The 19,310-nt window shown below is 42.8% G+C and overlaps 1 protein-coding gene across 3 annotated transcripts in view; it reads right to left on the bottom strand.

Moving 5' to 3' along the window:
- ANAPC1 (anaphase promoting complex subunit 1) overlaps positions 1-17,545 on the bottom strand; it is a 33,692-nt gene extending 16,147 nt beyond the window's left edge. For 2 of the 3 annotated variants that reach the window (XM_040611796.1, XM_040611798.1), the window contains exons 1-24: positions 17,173-17,545; positions 16,873-17,034; positions 16,643-16,694; positions 16,296-16,405; positions 15,839-15,921; positions 14,607-14,680; positions 14,179-14,327; positions 13,437-13,657; positions 12,652-12,861; positions 11,924-12,019; positions 11,368-11,458; positions 11,186-11,251; positions 10,118-10,255; positions 9,660-9,800; positions 9,241-9,301; positions 8,520-8,707; positions 7,602-7,676; positions 6,332-6,597; positions 5,244-5,335; positions 4,270-4,418; positions 2,519-2,597; positions 2,376-2,412; positions 2,200-2,270; positions 1,896-2,074 (exon numbers count right to left, since the gene is read on the bottom strand). In XM_040611796.1, the coding sequence (XP_040467730.1) occupies positions 1,896-2,074; positions 2,200-2,270; positions 2,376-2,412; positions 2,519-2,597; positions 4,270-4,418; positions 5,244-5,335; positions 6,332-6,597; positions 7,602-7,676; positions 8,520-8,707; positions 9,241-9,301; positions 9,660-9,800; positions 10,118-10,255; positions 11,186-11,251; positions 11,368-11,458; positions 11,924-12,019; positions 12,652-12,861; positions 13,437-13,657; positions 14,179-14,327; positions 14,607-14,680; positions 15,839-15,921; positions 16,296-16,405; positions 16,643-16,694; positions 16,873-17,034; positions 17,173-17,385 (3,003 nt within the window). In that variant the 5' untranslated portion in view covers positions 17,386-17,545. The remainder of the gene's footprint in view (positions 1-1,895; positions 2,075-2,199; positions 2,271-2,375; positions 2,413-2,518; positions 2,598-4,269; positions 4,419-5,243; positions 5,336-6,331; positions 6,598-7,601; positions 7,677-8,519; positions 8,708-9,240; positions 9,302-9,659; positions 9,801-10,117; positions 10,256-11,185; positions 11,252-11,367; positions 11,459-11,923; positions 12,020-12,651; positions 12,862-13,436; positions 13,658-14,178; positions 14,328-14,606; positions 14,681-15,838; positions 15,922-16,295; positions 16,406-16,642; positions 16,695-16,872; positions 17,035-17,172) is intronic. The other variant, XM_040611797.1, reaches the window with a different exon arrangement.
- Between the last annotated feature and the right edge of the window lie 1,765 nt (positions 17,546-19,310).

The raw sequence follows: 19,310 nt of genomic DNA, 5'->3' as shown, positions 1-19,310 counted from the left end.
CAACCTGGGTTTCACCACAGTACCAGAATATTTTTTTGAACTTCCACACCTGAGCTACTTAAGTGCTCTGAAGTGCTGTGGAAGTCCTCTTTCTATGCAAGATTTATGAAATTCTCACCTAAGTCTCTGTCCTCCCCTGTTTATTCACATCACACAAGCAATGCACAGGACCACCAACAAGAATGGCGAAGACAGCACAGGTCAGGATGCAACAGAGGATGCCCACAGTCTGCTTGCCCTACACTCGCTTCAGACAAGCCTGTCACTCTACACTAAGCATGGATCATTTTATTTTTAGACAGCTGCAGAAATAAGCTTTCCTGCAGAATATACGGTTTCTTTATGGTCTGACAAAGTAATTTGGACTTGACCCTAAGGTGGACCAGCACATTTCTCTTCCTTTTGCATCTTTCACAGATGAGACATTAATTTACAAAACCAAACAAGGCAAGTGATGACAAATATTAGTATGACAAATCTAGGAACAAAACCCCCCCATATCTCTCTCTAAACTGGTCATTTTCCTGTTCTATACCTCAGAATTGCAGCAAGCTGAAAGATACAGAATCACACAGACTAGACTGAACACAGGGTCTTCCCTAAGGCTCACTGGTAACACATGACACCAGGAGTGCAAGTAAATTAACAGCTGATGAATGAAAACCAATTTCTTCTGATAAATACGCACAAAATCTCAATACATAACTGCACCACCCATATAGCCAGCGTCCGTTTTGAAACAGGAAACTCCACCCTGCCCTCCTGAGAAATGACAAACAATTTAGTGTTTGAAGATCACTTTATCCTTTTAAGGTTACATACATTCGAGGCATTGTTATAAAGTAAGTGATAAAATCAAATTTATCACCATTTTAAGATTCAGTACTGTGACTGCTGGGCAAAACTTCACCAGCAGAAAGCAAAACAGATTTTTCATGAGTGGTGGGGCGTGGAATTTGAACATGTAGTTTTTTTACTTTTCCAAGTAATGAATTAACTAATTTGATATGTAGTTAGTCATTAAGCTCCTGTTACAAAAATTGGAATAATTTTAGCATCACTTGCAAAGCTGACAGCAAAAAAGATCTTGACCAAGATGTACTTGAGACTAAAAATCTCTCTTCCTGACTTCCGAAAAGTCTGCAGACAATCTGCTACTATTAAGTGTTTTTGTGCATGCCACTAGCCAACTTTCAAGAAGAGTTTTGGCTTCCAGAGTGTCCTCAGCAGAAGACACTTCAGCAAGCCACAACTCTATGAGATGCTACCGATTCCCACCATCAGAAGAAAATGTTTAAGAGAAAAAACACCACATGCTTTTTTTTTTATTTTACCTGAGGATACAAACAACTAAACCCTTTTTGAGAGAAAAAAAAGAAAAAAAAGAAAAAAAAAAGGAGAAATATGATCAGAAAGCAACGCAGTTCTTCCAGAAGACAGGGAGATAGATGCCACCCATGCGAACCCAAGAAGGAGACAGACTGACAAATACCCACTTCCTTCTCTCTGTGCCCCTGCTGTTTTGATGGCAAAGGCTCTGGACGGAGTACCAAAACTTGACACTTCTCAAAGGTGCGGCCGTTTTGGAGAGGAGGAAGACTTACAGAGGCAGGCAAATAGCTCTGTAGGAAAGACTTTTGAGCACCATGCCTAAATTAAGTTCAAAATCTGTTTTATATTGACAGTTTCCACAGCTATGCACGTATTCTTCCTGTGCCGGATGCTGGTTTTTATACTGAAACCCTCATATGCGTGTAAACCCTGTGTTGCCCTCTGTCTTGAATTCTGCACCTTCTGACGCCTTGAGCATCAGCAGATGGTGGGAAAGTTTCTGACCAGAGCTCTCTGCCCAACCAACACCCAGTACCATGAAATCAATTTATGCCCATACTCACAGATTTACCCTTTTGCAGGTTCCCTTCACACGCCTGTTTGGAGAGATCCTGGCGCCCAATCAAGAGACAAACTGCTTCTGGCCAGTCTGAGGCAGGCTGCTCTCGGCAATAATATATTGCATCTCTAATAGGAAGTGCTACGCCAAAGGGGAGAGACTCCAGATCTCTTAAGGTGAAACCTTAAAATTAACGAGGGAAAAATCCTCTTTTATCAAACTAGATAAAGGGTATTTCATATTATGCAAGCACAAGACTATTACTTATGATTGTTACCATTTTGCACAATGATGAAAGCTGCTCTTACCAACATCAGTCATCCAAATAACTAATTTTTCAGCCAGGCTGGAAACAGATGTGTTGTGTCTGAAACTGCATCTGTAAAATAAAGGGGAATAAAGGAGAAGCCAATAAAAGCTAGTCCAAAAAGTCAGCAGAAAGTCAAAACCTCAAGAGTTTAAAATAATACTAAAAACCTCATACCGACTGTCATCCTGTTCTATTTGCTGTTTTCGTTGTCCTAGGAAAGACAAAGCCACATTACTTCCACATTCTCCAAGCAAAAGACAGCACATAAGAAGCACAAGACACTAGGATATACTGTGATGGCATTAAAGCATCGTTACCTGATGTGATCTTATACAAGTAATGGGAAGCTTCATTAGACACAGCGCTCTCATCACCAAGTATATACAGAGCCACACTCTGGATAGGAAAGAGACACCATAATACAAAGTGCTATATATAATACAGTGTGTAGCAATTGCTATGCTGCCTATCAACACAGGCAGAAGATAACTTTAATAACTTTAAGAGTGGGGACAGGTTTAGTATGAAAACACTGTTAGTAAAAGGAGACTGAAACAACCGAAGCAAGAAATCTAAAGCATGAAAGTTTACTATCTTGAAGTTTGGAAAAAATACATCCTGAAACAATTAACTGATTTTTCCCTAATAATTGTTTCAAAGCTAAAAAGATCTTCTAAACAGCTCCTAGTTATCTTTCCAACATTTCTCACATTTCATTTAATTTTCCTTGCAAAACACACACTTCTACAGACACCATTTTCACTCAGTTTCCTCCACATCTTGAATATTTTGTTGACTTTGCGAAGTCTCTGAGTGAAAAGTTGTTTGCCTTTCAAGGCAGGGTCCACTTCAGCTATCTAGCCAGCAAAAATCAAAGTGATCTGTCACCCTATTACTTTTTGATACTGCCAGACAACTGGCATGCCAAAGGCAAAAATCACATCCAGGTTAAAATTCTTTTGTGTTTTTCATGAAGATCTTCTGATAAGCTGCACTGCCAACACACTAGCTCTGTCCTCTGCACTGCCAAATCAGGCAGAGGTAGGAAGAAAGAGCTGGACAGACACAGGTGATCATCCAAGGGGAAGGTTACCCTTCTTCAGAGCTTGAGGGCAGGGACAAACTTTAAGCAAAAGCATCAGCACTTTAACAGTCTCAATGCTGCTGCTTCAACCCTCCATGCTCTGAAGCAGAGGACAGGCTGACTCCTGGCAGCTCATAACAGAGATTCTGCAACTAATCTTGGACACCTGGGTCAAAGCAGAGTCTCTCCTCGTTTTTTGTTTTGTTTTGTTTTTTTTCCTTCAAACACCTCAGGCTCAACACCTCTGCTCCAAGCCCTGTATCAGCAGGTTTTCTCCATAAACGCTTTGTGAATAAGTGAGCAAGGCTGATCAGGAGATAACATCAGCACTTACAACTACTCATGCGACTCAATATTTATGTTGATACATGCCCAAGAAGAAAGCCGGGAAATTCTCACTCACAAAATACAGTTAACTTTGAGTTACACTATTACTTTGCACATGCCACTACTGCAAACCACAAAAAAAAAGAATACACGTAAGCAGTGAAGCATAGGCTACTCACTCTGTACTCATGAGCTCTCCTTCCCAACCTCAAATACCTCCCTCCCATCTGTTAAAAAAAACATCCTCACCCTTCAGTAATATTAAAGTAATAAAAGAGAAGAGGGGACTCACAGGGATTTCTCCCTACTAAATACATATTTTTCTCCCTGTGGAGAGGCAGACGCTGCACAGTTTACTATATCGCAGGGATACTCAAGAGGATTTCATGCAGACAAATGAGGTTGCTTAGTACAAAGCAGCAACACTTGGAGATGCTTAAGCCTCCAAACAGTACAGCTACAGCAGTTGTTGATCACAGGCTCCATACCCCTCTAGCATGCCCCCGCTGCTCCGCACAGCACGATTACACGCTCTGTTATCTGACTTCCCGCTAGGGACGCTTCACTTGCGGGAAATTAAGTGGCTGGAGCAAACCCCGGGCCACAGTGCTGCTGTGGTGGCAGAACAAAAAATATCCTTTTTACCAAAGTACGCACCAGTACTACTAGTTTGCTCCTTTCACAGATGCCTGGTAGGTAAGGATAAGGCTGCACTCCTTCTCCCTTCAGACAGGAACTCAGCCACTGAAAGATACTTGGAGGCTCAGCAGAAAAAAATGAAGGATGGTGCATGAAACCTGTTTGGACTTAATCATATGAACAGCAATGACACAGAGCTCATGGCAAACGCACAATAATTCTCCACTATTCCCAAAGCAAGCCCTACAGCACTTCTATAACAACAAAAATATAGTATTTCCCAAAAACATTACAGATCACATCTTCCTCCTGTTAGATGGAAGTTTATAGCTAGACAGTAATGAAAAGTTGAGACACCTGACCTGCCTTTTCAAGAACAAAAATCACCTCATCCCACAGTGAAAAGGAGTAAATATAGAGTCATTCTCAAAAACTGCACTAGAACAGCCTTGTACTGTTCTTCAACGACATTAAATTGCTTAAGTGAGAATACAACCTATCTACAACTTCTTTGCCTTCCCTGCCCACAAACAGGAGTAGCAAAGCTATGAGATTTTTTTTTTCTGTCAGGAGAAACAGTAGTTTTCCTTACATGGCTAGTAAATTTCAGCTGGTAGGACAGTAAACAGGTACACAGACAACGCATAACCTAATCTCAAATTTTCTGCCTTTAGCTTTCATTTAGTTTTTATGAACTATAAACTGAGAGTCTGCCAGCCCAGCCATACTTTCCACAAGAGAGGCACATCTCACTACCAGTCTTTTCCACAGTTGTCTGCTAAGATTTGTCAGCTAGCGTGAGCTGGGCGTTTGCCAAGATGAAACCACTATTCCCTCCCAAGACCTTGTTCTGTGGTGTGTCCCATGAGGCACTGGACTGGGATTAAGTCCTGACCAGCTTTAAAGGGAACAGTTACCAACATGCTCAGCATTAGAGAAAATCTGCACGTCATTATCGCCAAACACCCAGCTTTGAAAAGCCTTAAACTCACCTTGATCAATTACGCAAGCCTGTCTGGAGGTTTTTACAAGGGCTGGATAGTCTCTGTAGTAATAATCTATATAAGCTTCAAGTTTTAAGTCCCTAGAATGAGAGAGGTGAATCACATTGGAGGGGGAAAAGAAAAACCAAAAAACTACTCTACCTTCCCGCACCTCTCTGACATTTTCTGTTAAGTTTTTTTTTAATGCTTGTGTATGCAGCAGATAGGAGGAGGGACTTCCTTAACTTTAAGACCACTCACGGGCACTTGCCCATTCTCTAAGCAGTGAATCTGTATGTTTACTTTTCTGCCAGCGCACTTCTCTTCAGCTGTTGTTCAGCTTTGTCCACACCTCCACCACCGTCTAAGGTGTGACTCCTGTCACTACAGCTTCCTCCAAATTCTAACTGTCAAAGCTAGATAACCTGCTGGGTTATCTGCAAAACATGAATGCATACAGCAGCTACCAGCCTCAAAAGACACCATCTTTCATTTCAGACTCGCTTCTTGCTGGCATGATAGAATACAGGACAGGACAGCCTTTTCAGCACAAGGGAGTAGACCTCACTTCTGGGAATCATTTAGCCAGCTGGCTATAGCAGGTGCTACTGGGGAAGAATCTATAACCATAGAAAAAAAAACCGGTAGAAATAGGAAATACAACTCTGGGAGATGTTACCTGGCCTTTTACTTAAACACTTAAAAACTTAAACATGCAATGCAACTTGAAGGTGGTTGTGGAAGACAAGAAGATGCAATCACTGGCTGCAGTAAAGACGCCACAACAAACAACAATATTTGACAGATCTCATGAGCTGAGGTGTGATGATGTGTAGAGAAAAAAAACAAACACAAGCTGTAGCACCTGAGGTTTGTGAATCACACCGATGTTGGGAAGTGGCCAGAACCATACAAGAGATTTACCACGGCAAATATCCAAGCACAGTAAGGTTTTAAACATTCATTCATTTTCTTTAAATACTTGAAAAGTCTGTTCCATTTGGGCAATCCCCAAATTCCCCATAAAAATAGTACACACCCACCATCAAGAGACACTGCACAAGATATAATATCCACAATTTGTCACTTGGGCATACCTGGCCAGCTGAACAAGAAGAACAACAAGTGAACGAATTCCTTCTCCCATAAGACTATTCAGTTTGAGCTCCTCGTAGATGAGATGAAGAACAAAGAAAATAGCAGGAATATGGGTGAAAAGGAGGGTTGAGGAATCCAAGCTAAGGCTCTGTAAAAAATCATCCTTTGGAGCCAAAACTTCCAGAGGGTCCAGTCGCAAAGCTTTGGCAACAGGATGAGACTCAACATTTCTATGGTAATCTGAGCTCAAGAGATATTCCCAGTCCTAGACCAAACAAACAGGAAAGAGAGGCAGAGGTTCCAAAGTGAACATCAACTTCAAGCAAGGTAATTCCAAAGCACTGTTACAGAGGAGGGTTGTTTTCCACCCATAAACCAATACTAATGTGATTGTTGTATGGTAAATGCGCTGCACAAACTCTGCAAGCCACAGAGATTCAATCGTTAAGTTTCATCCTTTCCCCCACCTCCCCTGTCATGCATAAAAGAATCAAAGCCTTACACTTAAAAGAACAAAAGAAAGCTGAGAGTACCTTGCTTGCTCCAATACTCTGTGCGTAAGACCCCACTGAGTATTTATGCAATTCACCTAGTGATCCCAGCCTTCTTTGCATCCCCCCTGCCACAGCACATCAGGCATTAGATCCTGATCTTTGTTGCCTGTAGACTGTAGGGGTTGCAGACTACACACAAAAAGCTAACAGCACAATTGGACCACCATAGCTCATAAGCCTCTTATGATGGGATGATGGTAAGCCTCATCCACTTTACTGTTCAGTTATGCAAAAACTTCCTATTCCTGTCTAGGCAGAGCTCCATGAATTGATCTTAAAGACTCCACAAGTTTGTTGAGAATCAGTGCATTCGGTGAAGTATCTAATTTGCTGCTACTAACTGGCTAAAGGAGCTGAGTAACCAGAGGAGCGAGAGCTTCATTTTAAAGGGATGAAGCATCTAGGAGAAATTTGACATTGTCAGGAGACTATCTGGGATTGCTTTGTGATCCGTATTAAATCCATTCCCAAGTTCAACCTGCCCCTCTGGAAGCGAGAACCCTGACAAGCAAGGTCACATGACGCAGCCACTACACAGGGCAAAAGAAGTTTTCTTTCCCCCAAAGGCCTGTAATCTCAGATGAGCTCAGATGAAATGCAATACTCAAGAGGGCGTTTCCTCTGCTTTGCCCTTAAAAAAAACTCAAACAACCAAAACCCAACATCCCCATCCCCACCCCCTGCCTTTTATTTGTAAAAGAGAACCATTTCTCACTTCATCTGACCCCGTTTCTGATGGTCTAGCCTTCTTTGGAGCAATAACTGGTGAAAGCGATCCTTCAAAATCAAGCTGTGAGAAATAAAAAAAAAATATACCAAAAAGTACCTCAGTACTGAAATTCCCAAGGCTGCATACGTGAATCACCAATTGTATCACCTGAATTCAAACCGAATATCACATGACAGTTACTTTAAGTACTTCTACACTTTGCTTTCATATAAAACCTATACTGCAATTAGATTAATCTATACACAACCAGTTATTCTAGTGTACAGTGCACAAATTCCACAGTTTGACTGCCTAACATCTGGCATTTACTAGGACAGAGGAAATACTGTGGATGAGCTAATGCTAGTAATGTAGCTGTACTGTAACTGCTTTCATTTCACTTGCACGCATACCCTTGCTGCTTTCCCCCCCCCCCCCACCGCAAGTACTGCAAACATACTTGCTAGCAGGAAACCCACTTGCAGAAAACTCCCAAATACATTCAGTACAGCAGCTGAAAAAACACAGATCCTTAAACACTAATTTGAAAACTTCATGGAAAATCCTCTTTAGGAAACAGGAGTCCGAGTTGCGACTTGTGTTTCTAGCAAGGGTAAGCTTAATATGGATTAATCAAATCTTTAATTCATCAGTGTTAGTCACAAACTGGGGTAAAATCTTCATAATTTATTTTTATTTTACCAAGACAGTTGGTGCAAGTACCTTATAAATATATTGCATAATAAACACAGACTAAAACGTATACCTGAAACTTAGAAATACAGAATTGATTCGATGGTATCTCGTGATTTAAGACACAACACCATCTATTTCTGACTTCACTATCTCTCTAACCGTTCTGAACCTTGAAGAGTCACCTAGTTTATGTTGAAGCTGCTGATAAACAAACATGAGCTTGCTTACATTACGTGTCCAGGACAATCTCTCTGTGTTGTAACCCATCATATTCATGAGACACGTTACAAATAAATTCCATTCTGAGTGATAGCTTGGTCCTCCTGGAGCATTGTAAGCATTGTACCACTTGACAAGCATCTGTACAGCTATCTCCTTGGGCAGAATAGCTTTGACTCCTTGCAGACATCTTTTTACTGTTGGAAAAGAAGAAAAAAAGTTAGGTGTGTTTTCCATCTTATCTCCTGGTACTTCTTCCAATCAGTACTATAAATCTCTACAGGTCCTCTTATTGGACCTACTCTTAACTCTCCGGATACTCTTTCAATAAAAGCCACACCAGACAACCTTGAACAGCTGTTCCTTTAGCTCAGGTTGAGCACAGCCCCTAGTTCACCACACAAAAGGGGAAAAAAAGTTCCCTGTTGCTCATTACTGAAACCAACTTCTGTCTGAACTGGCATCTCAGCCCCTCCTCAAACGATAATATACACTATAGTAGAGAGCAAAGCAATCTAAAGAACAAAGGAAGTTCTAAGAAAGCAGTGGGTGAAGGACTGAAAGCAACAGAGCACACCTAAATAAACGGTAACAGCTTTAGAAGGTAAGTTATTAGAGCTTGGATTGTGTGGCACTGAATCATTACAGCCTAGGCTATGCACAAACTACTTCAAAAATGAACCCTCAAAAATTATGGAACATATTTCACGTGACAGATTCTGAACTCTACCTAGTTCTGAAGTGGCGATTTCAGGAATAGTAATCCGAACCATTGTATTATTGCTGAGTTCCTGAAAAATAAAAAGGTAAGAGTCAAATTATGAAATGTGTAAAGCCAGGGTCCTTTTCTACCAACTCAGAACTTGTTTATCTATTAAGCATATTCCTCATTCCTGGTTATTTGCTACATTAAAAATCTGCAACCCCAGATGAAACCCTTGAAATAGATATTGAGCTGAATCACTTGAAGGAATCAAGTTCTGACTTCTAGAGTATTCTACAGAGGAAAAGGTGGAACCGCCTATGCAGGTGTGGTATTTTGCTGCTGATCAGGAGCTGCCAGCTATGTCTCATTATGAAGAAGTGAATGTTACCCTCATTTCACTTTGCTAACAAAGCGTCGACTCGAATTAACAGGATAATGCCTACCAAAGTTACTCTGTTGTGGACAGGATCTCTCAGACCATGAATGAATGTCCCAAGCTGCTGAAAAGTACAGTCTTCAACATAAGTTGATTCATGAAGTTTGGAAGAATCCCTTAGCTCTGGAACTGGTGACAAAAGCACACCCTGAAAAGTGGTGAAAATGATTGCTTAGAATTGTTGAAATACAAGGCTCTGAGCAAAGGACAGCTAAAATCGCCATTTTTAATAAGTATTTTGAAAATAACTATAAATCTTTCCAATCTCTGCCTCAGAAGTTTTACAAAAATCATAAACAGGGCAACACTAAATAGATCTTCTTTAAACGCTATTTATACTGGGGATTTACAGAAGAAAAATAGAAGATTTAGCTCCAAAAGATACCTTGAGAGTTAAAAATCAAGCAGTCATTTGAAGCTGTTACAACTAAGCCCCTTCCATGGCAGGACTTCCTTTCTCCTTACCTCTTCTAGGGGCCCCAGATGCTTATTTAAAGGCTTGGATGGAGTGCTGACACTATCCAAGGGAGTGCTCGGCCGAGGCATTTGGGTGGACATTGTCAGGGATGGAGCAGGCAGCCCGGGAATAAAAACCTTCCCCACCTTTTTGTGAACAGTACGTAGGAAAACAAATAGTTGGTTTTCATGCCTGTGCTTCCACAAGCTTGCTTACATATACAGACATTATCAGATTTTAACATCTTAAAGGAAACGTTTTAAGAAAAATGGCAATGTATTTAAACTAGGGTCTCTGAAGAGAAGATTAAAGATTACTTCATGTAATTACTTTCTTCAGATGATGGCACACTGAAAAAACTACCATATATGGTCAGCACTGTATGTTGTTGCTACAGGTCTACTCCAACTAAGAGTTCCAGCAGGGCTTCACTGAGAAAGCTCTACTTTCGAGACTATATGCTTTTTTTGTGTACATATGTGTGTCTATATATACATATAGACACATGCACACAAATGTGTGGAAACACATACACGTACAAATTGCAGTGTCCAAGGTTTCTGCACACACAGAGAGAGCATAGTGCATCTCTACAGAATTTAAGAAAAACTTTTATTTTGGATTCATCAAATCACGTCCATTCCATTAACAGCCCTCTGTAAAGCAAAGCAATTTGCTTTAATATCTAACAGTTTTACTAAAACCATCTGGCATGCTACAGAGAAGTTTGAAAGTTTTTTTTTGTTCAGGAACAATTCTTATTTTCCATATTCTTCAAGGGTTTTTTTCTTTGAAAGCATTTTGTTACTTTAGTATTTTACCAGCACTGGCAATAAGACCAAGAGATTATTTAATTGTATCACAAAGTGTCACTGATTCTTCAGAACTACCTTTCAAGCACTGCGCATAAACTACACTTGGTACGTGAGCACAGCCACATTCCCAAGCAAGTCCCAAGTGAGCAGCAGCCTACAGCAGCTTAAAATGACACCTTGTATGGTATGATGCACACAGGATCCCCTCATCAACCGAAAAGATTCAAACATTTCTTTTAGGACAGAGAAACTGTTACTTACCCGAACCACTCCAGAATAAAGCACTAGATTTCCGCTGCCTTCCAGAACCAGCAGCATATCAATGCCCTGTAAGAATCAAGCTGCGTATTCAGCTTCTTGTATTTAAGACAAATGACAACAGTTGGACAACAAGTGACAAAGCAGGATACTCCACAGTTAATCGTCCACACAGGGTTACTTACCTGCACCGGAGCGGCATCCTTTGCTTGAATACTGGTAACAGAACCAAATATCAGCTGCGACTTATCATTGCTCTCTTGAAATTTTACACACCTAGAGATTTGAGAAAACAACAGAAACATAAAGAGACTGTCCTATCTGTCGTTAGGGAAAGAAGACAGAGAATTAAAACAGTGTTGCGTGGCACAGTTACTTTTATTGTGGTATACCTGGTTCCTTCCTCCTTCCTTCGCTTGTTTTGCCCTGCTAGTCAACTTATTTTTACTCTGCTAGTCTAATTAAAGCCCGCAACATACTCCAAGGGTAAAGATAAAAATAAGTAAGAATACCATTCAACTTAGAGTGAATGTTCTCCCTCAGCTTCAGTTTTATTTAAATAGCTCAAATCATCTATGCCACCACAGTTAAAAACATGTCATGTGAGAGCCAGTGATGTACCACATGTTGCCATAACAGATTCTACTAGCCGGAGGAATAAGTATGTTAAAACCATTATCTAGCTGGTGATTTGTAGACATCTCCTCTTTGTTCACCTGTCCCCAAGATAGGGATGCTCACCGCAGCTGGAGCTGGGATTCCACTAAAAAGCACAAGAACTTCTGCCCACAAAGGTCAGTGGTAATAAACACTTTTGATGCTTGGGAATTCTTCTCTCTGTAAAATAGACAAAATGATCAGCACACTGTTTGGTTTACTGTAAAAGTTTTGATGAGGGAAAACAGTGTCCACAAGCTGTAGGGTCTCACTAGACTTCAGTTAGCAGTGCATCAAGTTGCCAGAAGGCACCAGTCTCAGTTTCAGTCACTAATCCTGAAACTGATCTTCTGGCACTCCAATTTTCACATTCCCCACTTTTTGACATGCAAAGCACATGCTCTTTGGCTTTGTTCTCCCGTTCAGCCTTAGGGTTTCATGCTGTGTTTTGCTCCTTTTGATGCTAACAGAGAAAGAGATACTCTACCCTAGAAGATCAGAAAAACCCCAAAGCAATGACCAGGTTAGAACCTACTTTGCCTTAGAGATCTCATAAAACCATTCCGCAATTCAGAGAGCCACAAATAACACAACAGGCAAAACTGTTCCAACTACCCCAATTCTCTTTTGAAGGGAGCTGGGCACTTAGTGAGCATAATTTTTTTTTTTTAAGATAGGACATACAAGTCCACGAATCTACTTTAAGGTGGCACCATTTTCAGAAAACACACACTAAAAGCTGTCATTTTACTCTATTCCCACCCCAGCAAAAGAAATCCAGAACTTCTCACAACCCAACACAAGCACCTAACCTCATGTTTGTGACTGTTTCCGTCCACAGATGATCTATACACAGCTCAGGAACAATTGGTTCAGTTTCTGGTATAAGGAAGGAATCACTGGAAGTGCTGTTTGGCGAATGGGTAATACTGTGCCTCTTCGGTGACTGAGTACTACTGGAAAAGTTGAACCTCTGCACTCCCGAGAAAGAATGCACTCCCAAGGCAGGGGAGTAAGAGCGGCTGCAAGCAAAGATGAAAGACCTTACTGAAAAGTGGATATTCAAAATAGATACAGAATCCCAGAGAGCTTATATACTGGTAGAAACTTTAAAAACAAACCAAAGCCACCCTAAACCAGCAGCTACTTCAGTATCTGTTTCCTCCAGCATAGGAAAACAGTTCACTAATTAATTTCCAACCATCTCTGTCAAAATCCAATAGATGAGATTTCAAAAGTAAAAAACCCAACATTTTAAATTGCATAGTCCATTCCACCAAAAATCTCTCCCACGCTCTTCCCTCTAAATATGGCTTTCTTTAGAAAAGCTAAATGAAAACACTCCTGGGCCTCAAAACAACCGGCAGACAGTTCTCAACTCTGCTACAGACCGGCTGTGTAATGACAGAACAGCCTCTTTGGCTCTTGCACGTCAATTATCCTTCTGTGCTATAGGGATAATGGCACAAGAGGGCTTTCAGATGCTGTAACAGAAGAGGCACCTGCACCAGCAGAGACAGCAATACCAGACGTCCACCCTATTCTATAGCTCGTATTCTTCAGTGTCATCTGCCCACACATTATGTTCAGTACCCACCTCAAAGCAGCCATGTTGGAGATAGATGGTGAGCGGGACTGCATGCTGGGCGATGACACCGATCTGCTCTGGCTGTGGATAGATGAGTAGTTCTGGAAAGGGGAGCCCACAGGCGAGTCTCCTTTTGACAGGCTTCGGAGATGAGCGGTCAAAGAGCTGCTCGTGGCCATGGGCTGTGGTGTGCCCATCTGCTCCGAGAACTTCAGCACCATGTTCTGCTCCTGGGAGAGAAAACAGAGGTGTCTATGCACAAACAGCACATGTGCAATAACAGCCAGGGAGATGCTCAAAGAGCTTGTTTTATCACTTAGGTGTTAAAAATTCATGCCCAGGGAGGTGTTCAGCCTAAGAAGTTATTTCTACCAACCATGTTCTCTCAGTCGCAGAAACTACTCCAATGGTTTTTCACGGCACTAAATTGTTTGTCACTTTTCTTACAGAACACAACAGTTTAAGGAGTCCAAACCTTCTGGTACAACATAAGGAATATCACAATAAGCACAATATACTTCATGACCATCACCATCAGGTGATCTCCCTGGCTATGGTCCAGGCAAATACATGAAATAAACTATTAAAAAAAAAAACAAAAACCAAGAAACACACCGACAAACACTCTCTTTCAAATAAAATAAAATCACACACACAATCACAAATAATTTCTAACACACACAGCCAGAAGGACTCGTAAACACACACCAAAATTTTTTATAATGATATTCAGTCAACAATAAATTTGTACCTCTGGCTTTACTCTCCGAAGAGCCCAAACTGTATGTAAACTCTGCACAGTATCATAGGTCATCACAATGGAAGGCTCAGCATTAAGAAACACGATCCTCAAGGTATAGTCAGCAACATACTGCACTCTAGCAGAGCCAAACACACCTGCTAAAGAAGTAGTAACTTCAGTTAAGGTAAAAGGACGATTTCTACAGCAGTTATCAGTTACAGGGATCAGCATTTTTCATACCCTCTTTCTTCCACAATCTGCGTTTCTTTCCTGAACAGTTTCCCTGTTCGTGAAGCAGCTAAAACACCCTGCTTCTGTGTTCTTGAATGAGTGTTTACTCGCAAGTTTTGTAACACAGAAAATGGTAAAGTGACACATTAAGCGTTTGATACCATACTGAGAGACTCCAAGTGATACATCTAAAGATGCAAACTTACCTCCAGACTTACAGACAAGAGGTGTTATCTCATCTAATGGGTGTAGCATGCTGAACATAGTAGGCAAAGGTTCTCTAGAAAGAGACCGAACAAAGCATATTCAAAACCTACATGCTAACAAGCATAATTGCTCTCTCTTGTAGCTAGTACATATGCTGCAATCCCAAAACATTTCAGACCTTAACAAATCAAAGCCTGAATTAACAGTAGAGACATATATTTCGTTCACAGAAGCTTGCTGGATTAACGGAGCACTCTCAGACAAAGGCTGGGATATCAAACAGGTTGATGAGGTTGATGAGGTCTTGTTTTACATCTCGGAGCACTTGAGAATGACCCCACCTAGTGGCCACACAACAGGCTTTGCTGGCCCGAGTGAACAGAGTGGCACCAGCCGAGTTAGGAGGAGGAGGAGGCAGGAAGAGGAGAAAGCCTTTAACCCAGACTCAGCTTAAGAGTTTAGGTTCCACAGCTCCCAGGACCCAGACATGCCGGCCGCCATCAAGTAATTTGTATCCATCACAGAGCAGCAATCAAGCCACCCATCTGTGGTGGCAGTAGCAAAAGGAAGGATTTTCATGGAAGGCCAGCTGGAGTTGGGTCAGTCATGATTTTTGCAATGCACATTTTCATGAGCGTGTTCAATAAACATTTCCAGGACCTCCGTTTCTAATCCCAACTCTTCTGAGGACTAGAGAATCACAAGCGCCAGGAATGGACACATAAAGCCCGAAAGAGCAAGGGGCTGTATTAAAGCTGCTCATCAGCACACCATCCAACTTCTTACTCTGCTTCTCAGCTGTATGTCCAGCCACAGAGCATGGGTCTAGGATCCTCACCAAACAGGTAATGCTCCATATATTTAAGATATTCTGCAGCTGAGAGAAAGTGTCTCAATGACAATCCCTCAGTGAATCTCCAAGTCATCCATCACAGCCTGAAACCAATTCACCAAACCTTAATGAAATCAGGCTAGTAACACCCATATCATGCCCCCCATATCCCATTCCCAGGATCATCACTCCCAACTAGTTCTGAACGCAGTATCAGAGGAATATGGATTGTCAGCATTCAGTTCCTTCCTGCTATTTCCTTGTGTTTCACCTGATTTTACCTGTCCCCATCATGAACACACTGATCCTTTCATTAATGCTCTTCAACTCTTGCACTCCCTCCTGTATTAGATTAGCAAACTGTCTATAATGAAACAATAAAATCCGCTCATTACATACCTGGGTGGACTTGGAGGTACTTCATGTGAAGAACTGGTGCGCTCAAATAACAAACCATATTTTGTTGGCCAGACATTTGCGACCTATAAAAAATTACAAATAGTTTTATGACAAAAACCAATCACGTACTTACCATATTATGTTTCATGTTTGAGTATCTCATTGTAGCAAAATAAGGTGTTCAGGCCTTTGCTTGAGAGAAGAGTAATGTAAACTGGAGCAGGTTCTCAGATGACGAAGCAGTCATACCCATACTTTCCTACATCACACAGCCAGCTTCCACTACTTCCAGCAGTATTCAATGCCCACACCACAAGGCCACACTTTCATCAGCCTTGTCGCTTTCACCCACAGGTGACCACCACCAGCAGCACTTTATGCACAACTCCCCACCACAGTGTGCAAAGACATAACAAGCCCATTTGTGGAAGAAAAAAAAAAAAAGGACAGCACTTACCTGAAAAGGTAAAGCAGCAATGTAATCCTTTCCCTCTATGCTATGCACATTTATACAGGAATTCTGCAATATGCAGATACATTTCTCTACTATTTCATCGCTGCCTGAAACTGAGGGGGAAAGAAAAGAAAAAAAAACCCCTACACATTGAAGTTTCTCTCTTTCTTTAGGCATCCTCTATACACAAAAAGTACACTTGAGTAAGGTTAACAGTTTTAACACAGTAAGTCTTTAAACCAGCAAGTCTTTAGACTTTTAACACAGCAAAGCATTGTGAAGAAGCTTCTGAAGCCATGAGCGCTGAACTCGAAGTGTCTGTCTAGCATTACAATAAGCAGGAAACTTACCATCAGCTTTTTCAGATTTGTCCTGGGGTATAGTGAAATCACACCATAAGGCCTAAAACCAAACAGAGTATAATTACTAACTTATGATTATTAGCTGATGCTACTACACAATCTCTTGTTTCCCCATTTCCCAAAATAACCCCAGCTCAGACCACCCCCTGAAAACACTCAGCGGGTCCTTTTTAGCTAAGGCGCATTCGTTCAGTCGCCACCTTTCCAGGTTCTCATACCTGCAGAACAGGGCTGTCGACTGTGAAAGCCTTATACACTGCAGACGCGTGGTTTTTACTGCCTTTGCTCCAGATGACCATATTGCTGGCCACGTACAGCTCTTCATCGAAGTCCACCGCTTCCCCAACATCACTGACGCCTTTCCTCAACTGCCAACTCTCCTGAAAACCAAGATTTTTTTGAGGGAAAGCTACGGGGCCTGCCGGTGTGAGCCCAGCAGCCGGTCATCGCTGCGCGGTCACGGCGGGGCGATTACTGAGGGAGCCGGAGGCCAGGCCGAAGCCCCCGCCGCCTCGTACCCGCTGCCGCTCGTGGATCGTCACCTCGCGGAGGCAGCCCACCAGGCCGGCCGCTCCGTCGGAGGAGCAGAGCTCGGAGGCGGGCTGCAGCCGCCGCAGCTGGAGGGTGAGGGCGCTGGGGTGGCGCCGGCAGTGCTCGCGGCCCCGGGGGGCGAACTCCTGCAGGTCGCCGGCCGCAATCATCGTCGCCCTCTCGTCAGAGTGGTCCGACATGGGGGCCCGATATCCTCATTATTTCTGGGACGGACGCACAGCCGCCGCGACCGGGCTCCGGCTCCCGCGCCGCCCGGGGCCACGCGGGAAGCGGCAGCGCGGCTGAGGCGAGCGCGGACGCCGGCGGCGGCTCCTCACATGGGCGCGGCCATCTTGTCGCTCCCGCCCTGCCCCGCGGTGCGGCGCAGAGGACGCTGGGAGCGAAAGGGCGGCGGGCCCCTCACGCCGGGCCCGAGGGCCTTTGGGGCGTTTGCAGAGGGGAATCCTGCTCAAAACGCCGTTTTGGCCTAGAATAATCACACCGATCTTTCACATGGGATCGCTGGCTTGCGGGCCTCCCCGGGCAGCAGAGTACTTCGCATACAGCTGCTGTCTCAGCCCTCTGCGTCCTCTGCCCCCCCCCCCCCCCCCCCCCCCCCCCCTCCCACGGCAGTTTTCCTCATGAACTTGGACTTGCTGCACCCCTCGGGAACCGAATAGTCTCTCTGCACTTTCTTGGCCAACTGTACCTAGCAACCAGCCAAGGGACTGCCCTCTAAATCTGAGTCCTATAACAGAAGCCCCCCTTACGGCTGGGCCTGTATTTCTGCAGTTAAATATTTTAACAGCTTCTACACTGATGCGTCAATGTCTTTTTGCTTTAAGGTGTAAAAGTTCATGCAGTGTGGAATTCGTTTACCTGTTTAAACAGTATGTATGAGCAGTTACTTTCCAAAGGCAGGCATGGTGCTTAGGAAACAGAAAATAGAACATACATTCGATTATTTCATAGGACTGGCAGGACGTCCTAGCCCTCTGTCCCTCTGCAGTCATCAACAGCCGTGTTGTACAAGCCTCTTCACAAACTTTCAGATGTTCCTGTGATACGGATTAGTGTAACTCGTCAGAAGTCTGGGCTCTGCTGACTTAGACCATCTAAAAATCCAGGTCCTGAGGTGCTGGTGGTCAGCACCTGCGGTGACTGTTATGTCTTGAGTGAAGAGATGTTGTATCATCCACCTTCAATCCTGAACCGGCGATGGACAGCCTGCCACACTTGTAAAAAAAAAAAACTTTGCAAGCTGCATCTCTGATTACCAGCACTAGGTGTCAGGCAGTTAGCCTGGCTTTTCTGATGAGAACCGCCAGATTTTGCCAAAGGTGAGTTTCTGTACAATCAAATGTCACTCGTGTGTAATTGGGCTTTGGGTTCCAGCCTCTACTGTTCTGCCTTAGTTGTGGTGTCACGGCAAAACATGCAGAAATAGTGCTCTGGGATGTACCCAGCTGCCAAAATTGGGTGGGACAATCAGATTATTTTTACTCTTTTAAGAACAAGTTTCACTGATGCGATCAGCACTGTACTGTTAATCTGCCCATCTTGCAGGCACTACTGCACACAGGCATCTGTCCCACGTGGACATGCCCTGCAGTCTTTTCAACCATTCATACATTGCAAAATCAGCTCTTCCCTTTACTTTTCACCTTTATAATTGCTCACCTAAACAAGAGGGTGTTGCTGGCTATAAATCAGAGCCAGTTACTAGCTTTCAGCATAGTGCCATTCCTGCAGCAGCATACTTTCTCCATTTGTGTGCAAGTACCATACCAGAAAATGTTGGTTTTTCTGTTGGTTTTTTTTTTTTTGTAATTAACATCTGTGGTGAAGAAGTGCAAAAGGAGCTTGTCTGACAGGCAATAGTAACAGAACAAAACCTGTGTGATGTACCCTGACGGGAACAGAAAGGGTAGTGCATGCTCATGAGGATGATTCTTTTCAATGTACTAGTTTCACATGAGAAGTCAAAGAAGAAGGGAGAAGCTGTGGAAGAATTGAAAGCATATTTGAAACCATGGTTCCAGCATGCAGTTTGGGGAATTCTTGGTTCAAGGTGTCATGACAATAAGCACTATCATTTTCTCAGAAATGAGAAGCAACCTGCTGG

Source organism: Falco naumanni, chromosome 12 (genome assembly GCF_017639655.2).
Source record: "Falco naumanni isolate bFalNau1 chromosome 12, bFalNau1.pat, whole genome shotgun sequence".
NCBI classification, from domain to species: domain Eukaryota; kingdom Metazoa; phylum Chordata; class Aves; order Falconiformes; family Falconidae; genus Falco; species Falco naumanni.
The sequence above is the reverse complement of the archived record's forward strand: the minus strand, read 5'-3'. Positions and strand labels throughout refer to the sequence as shown.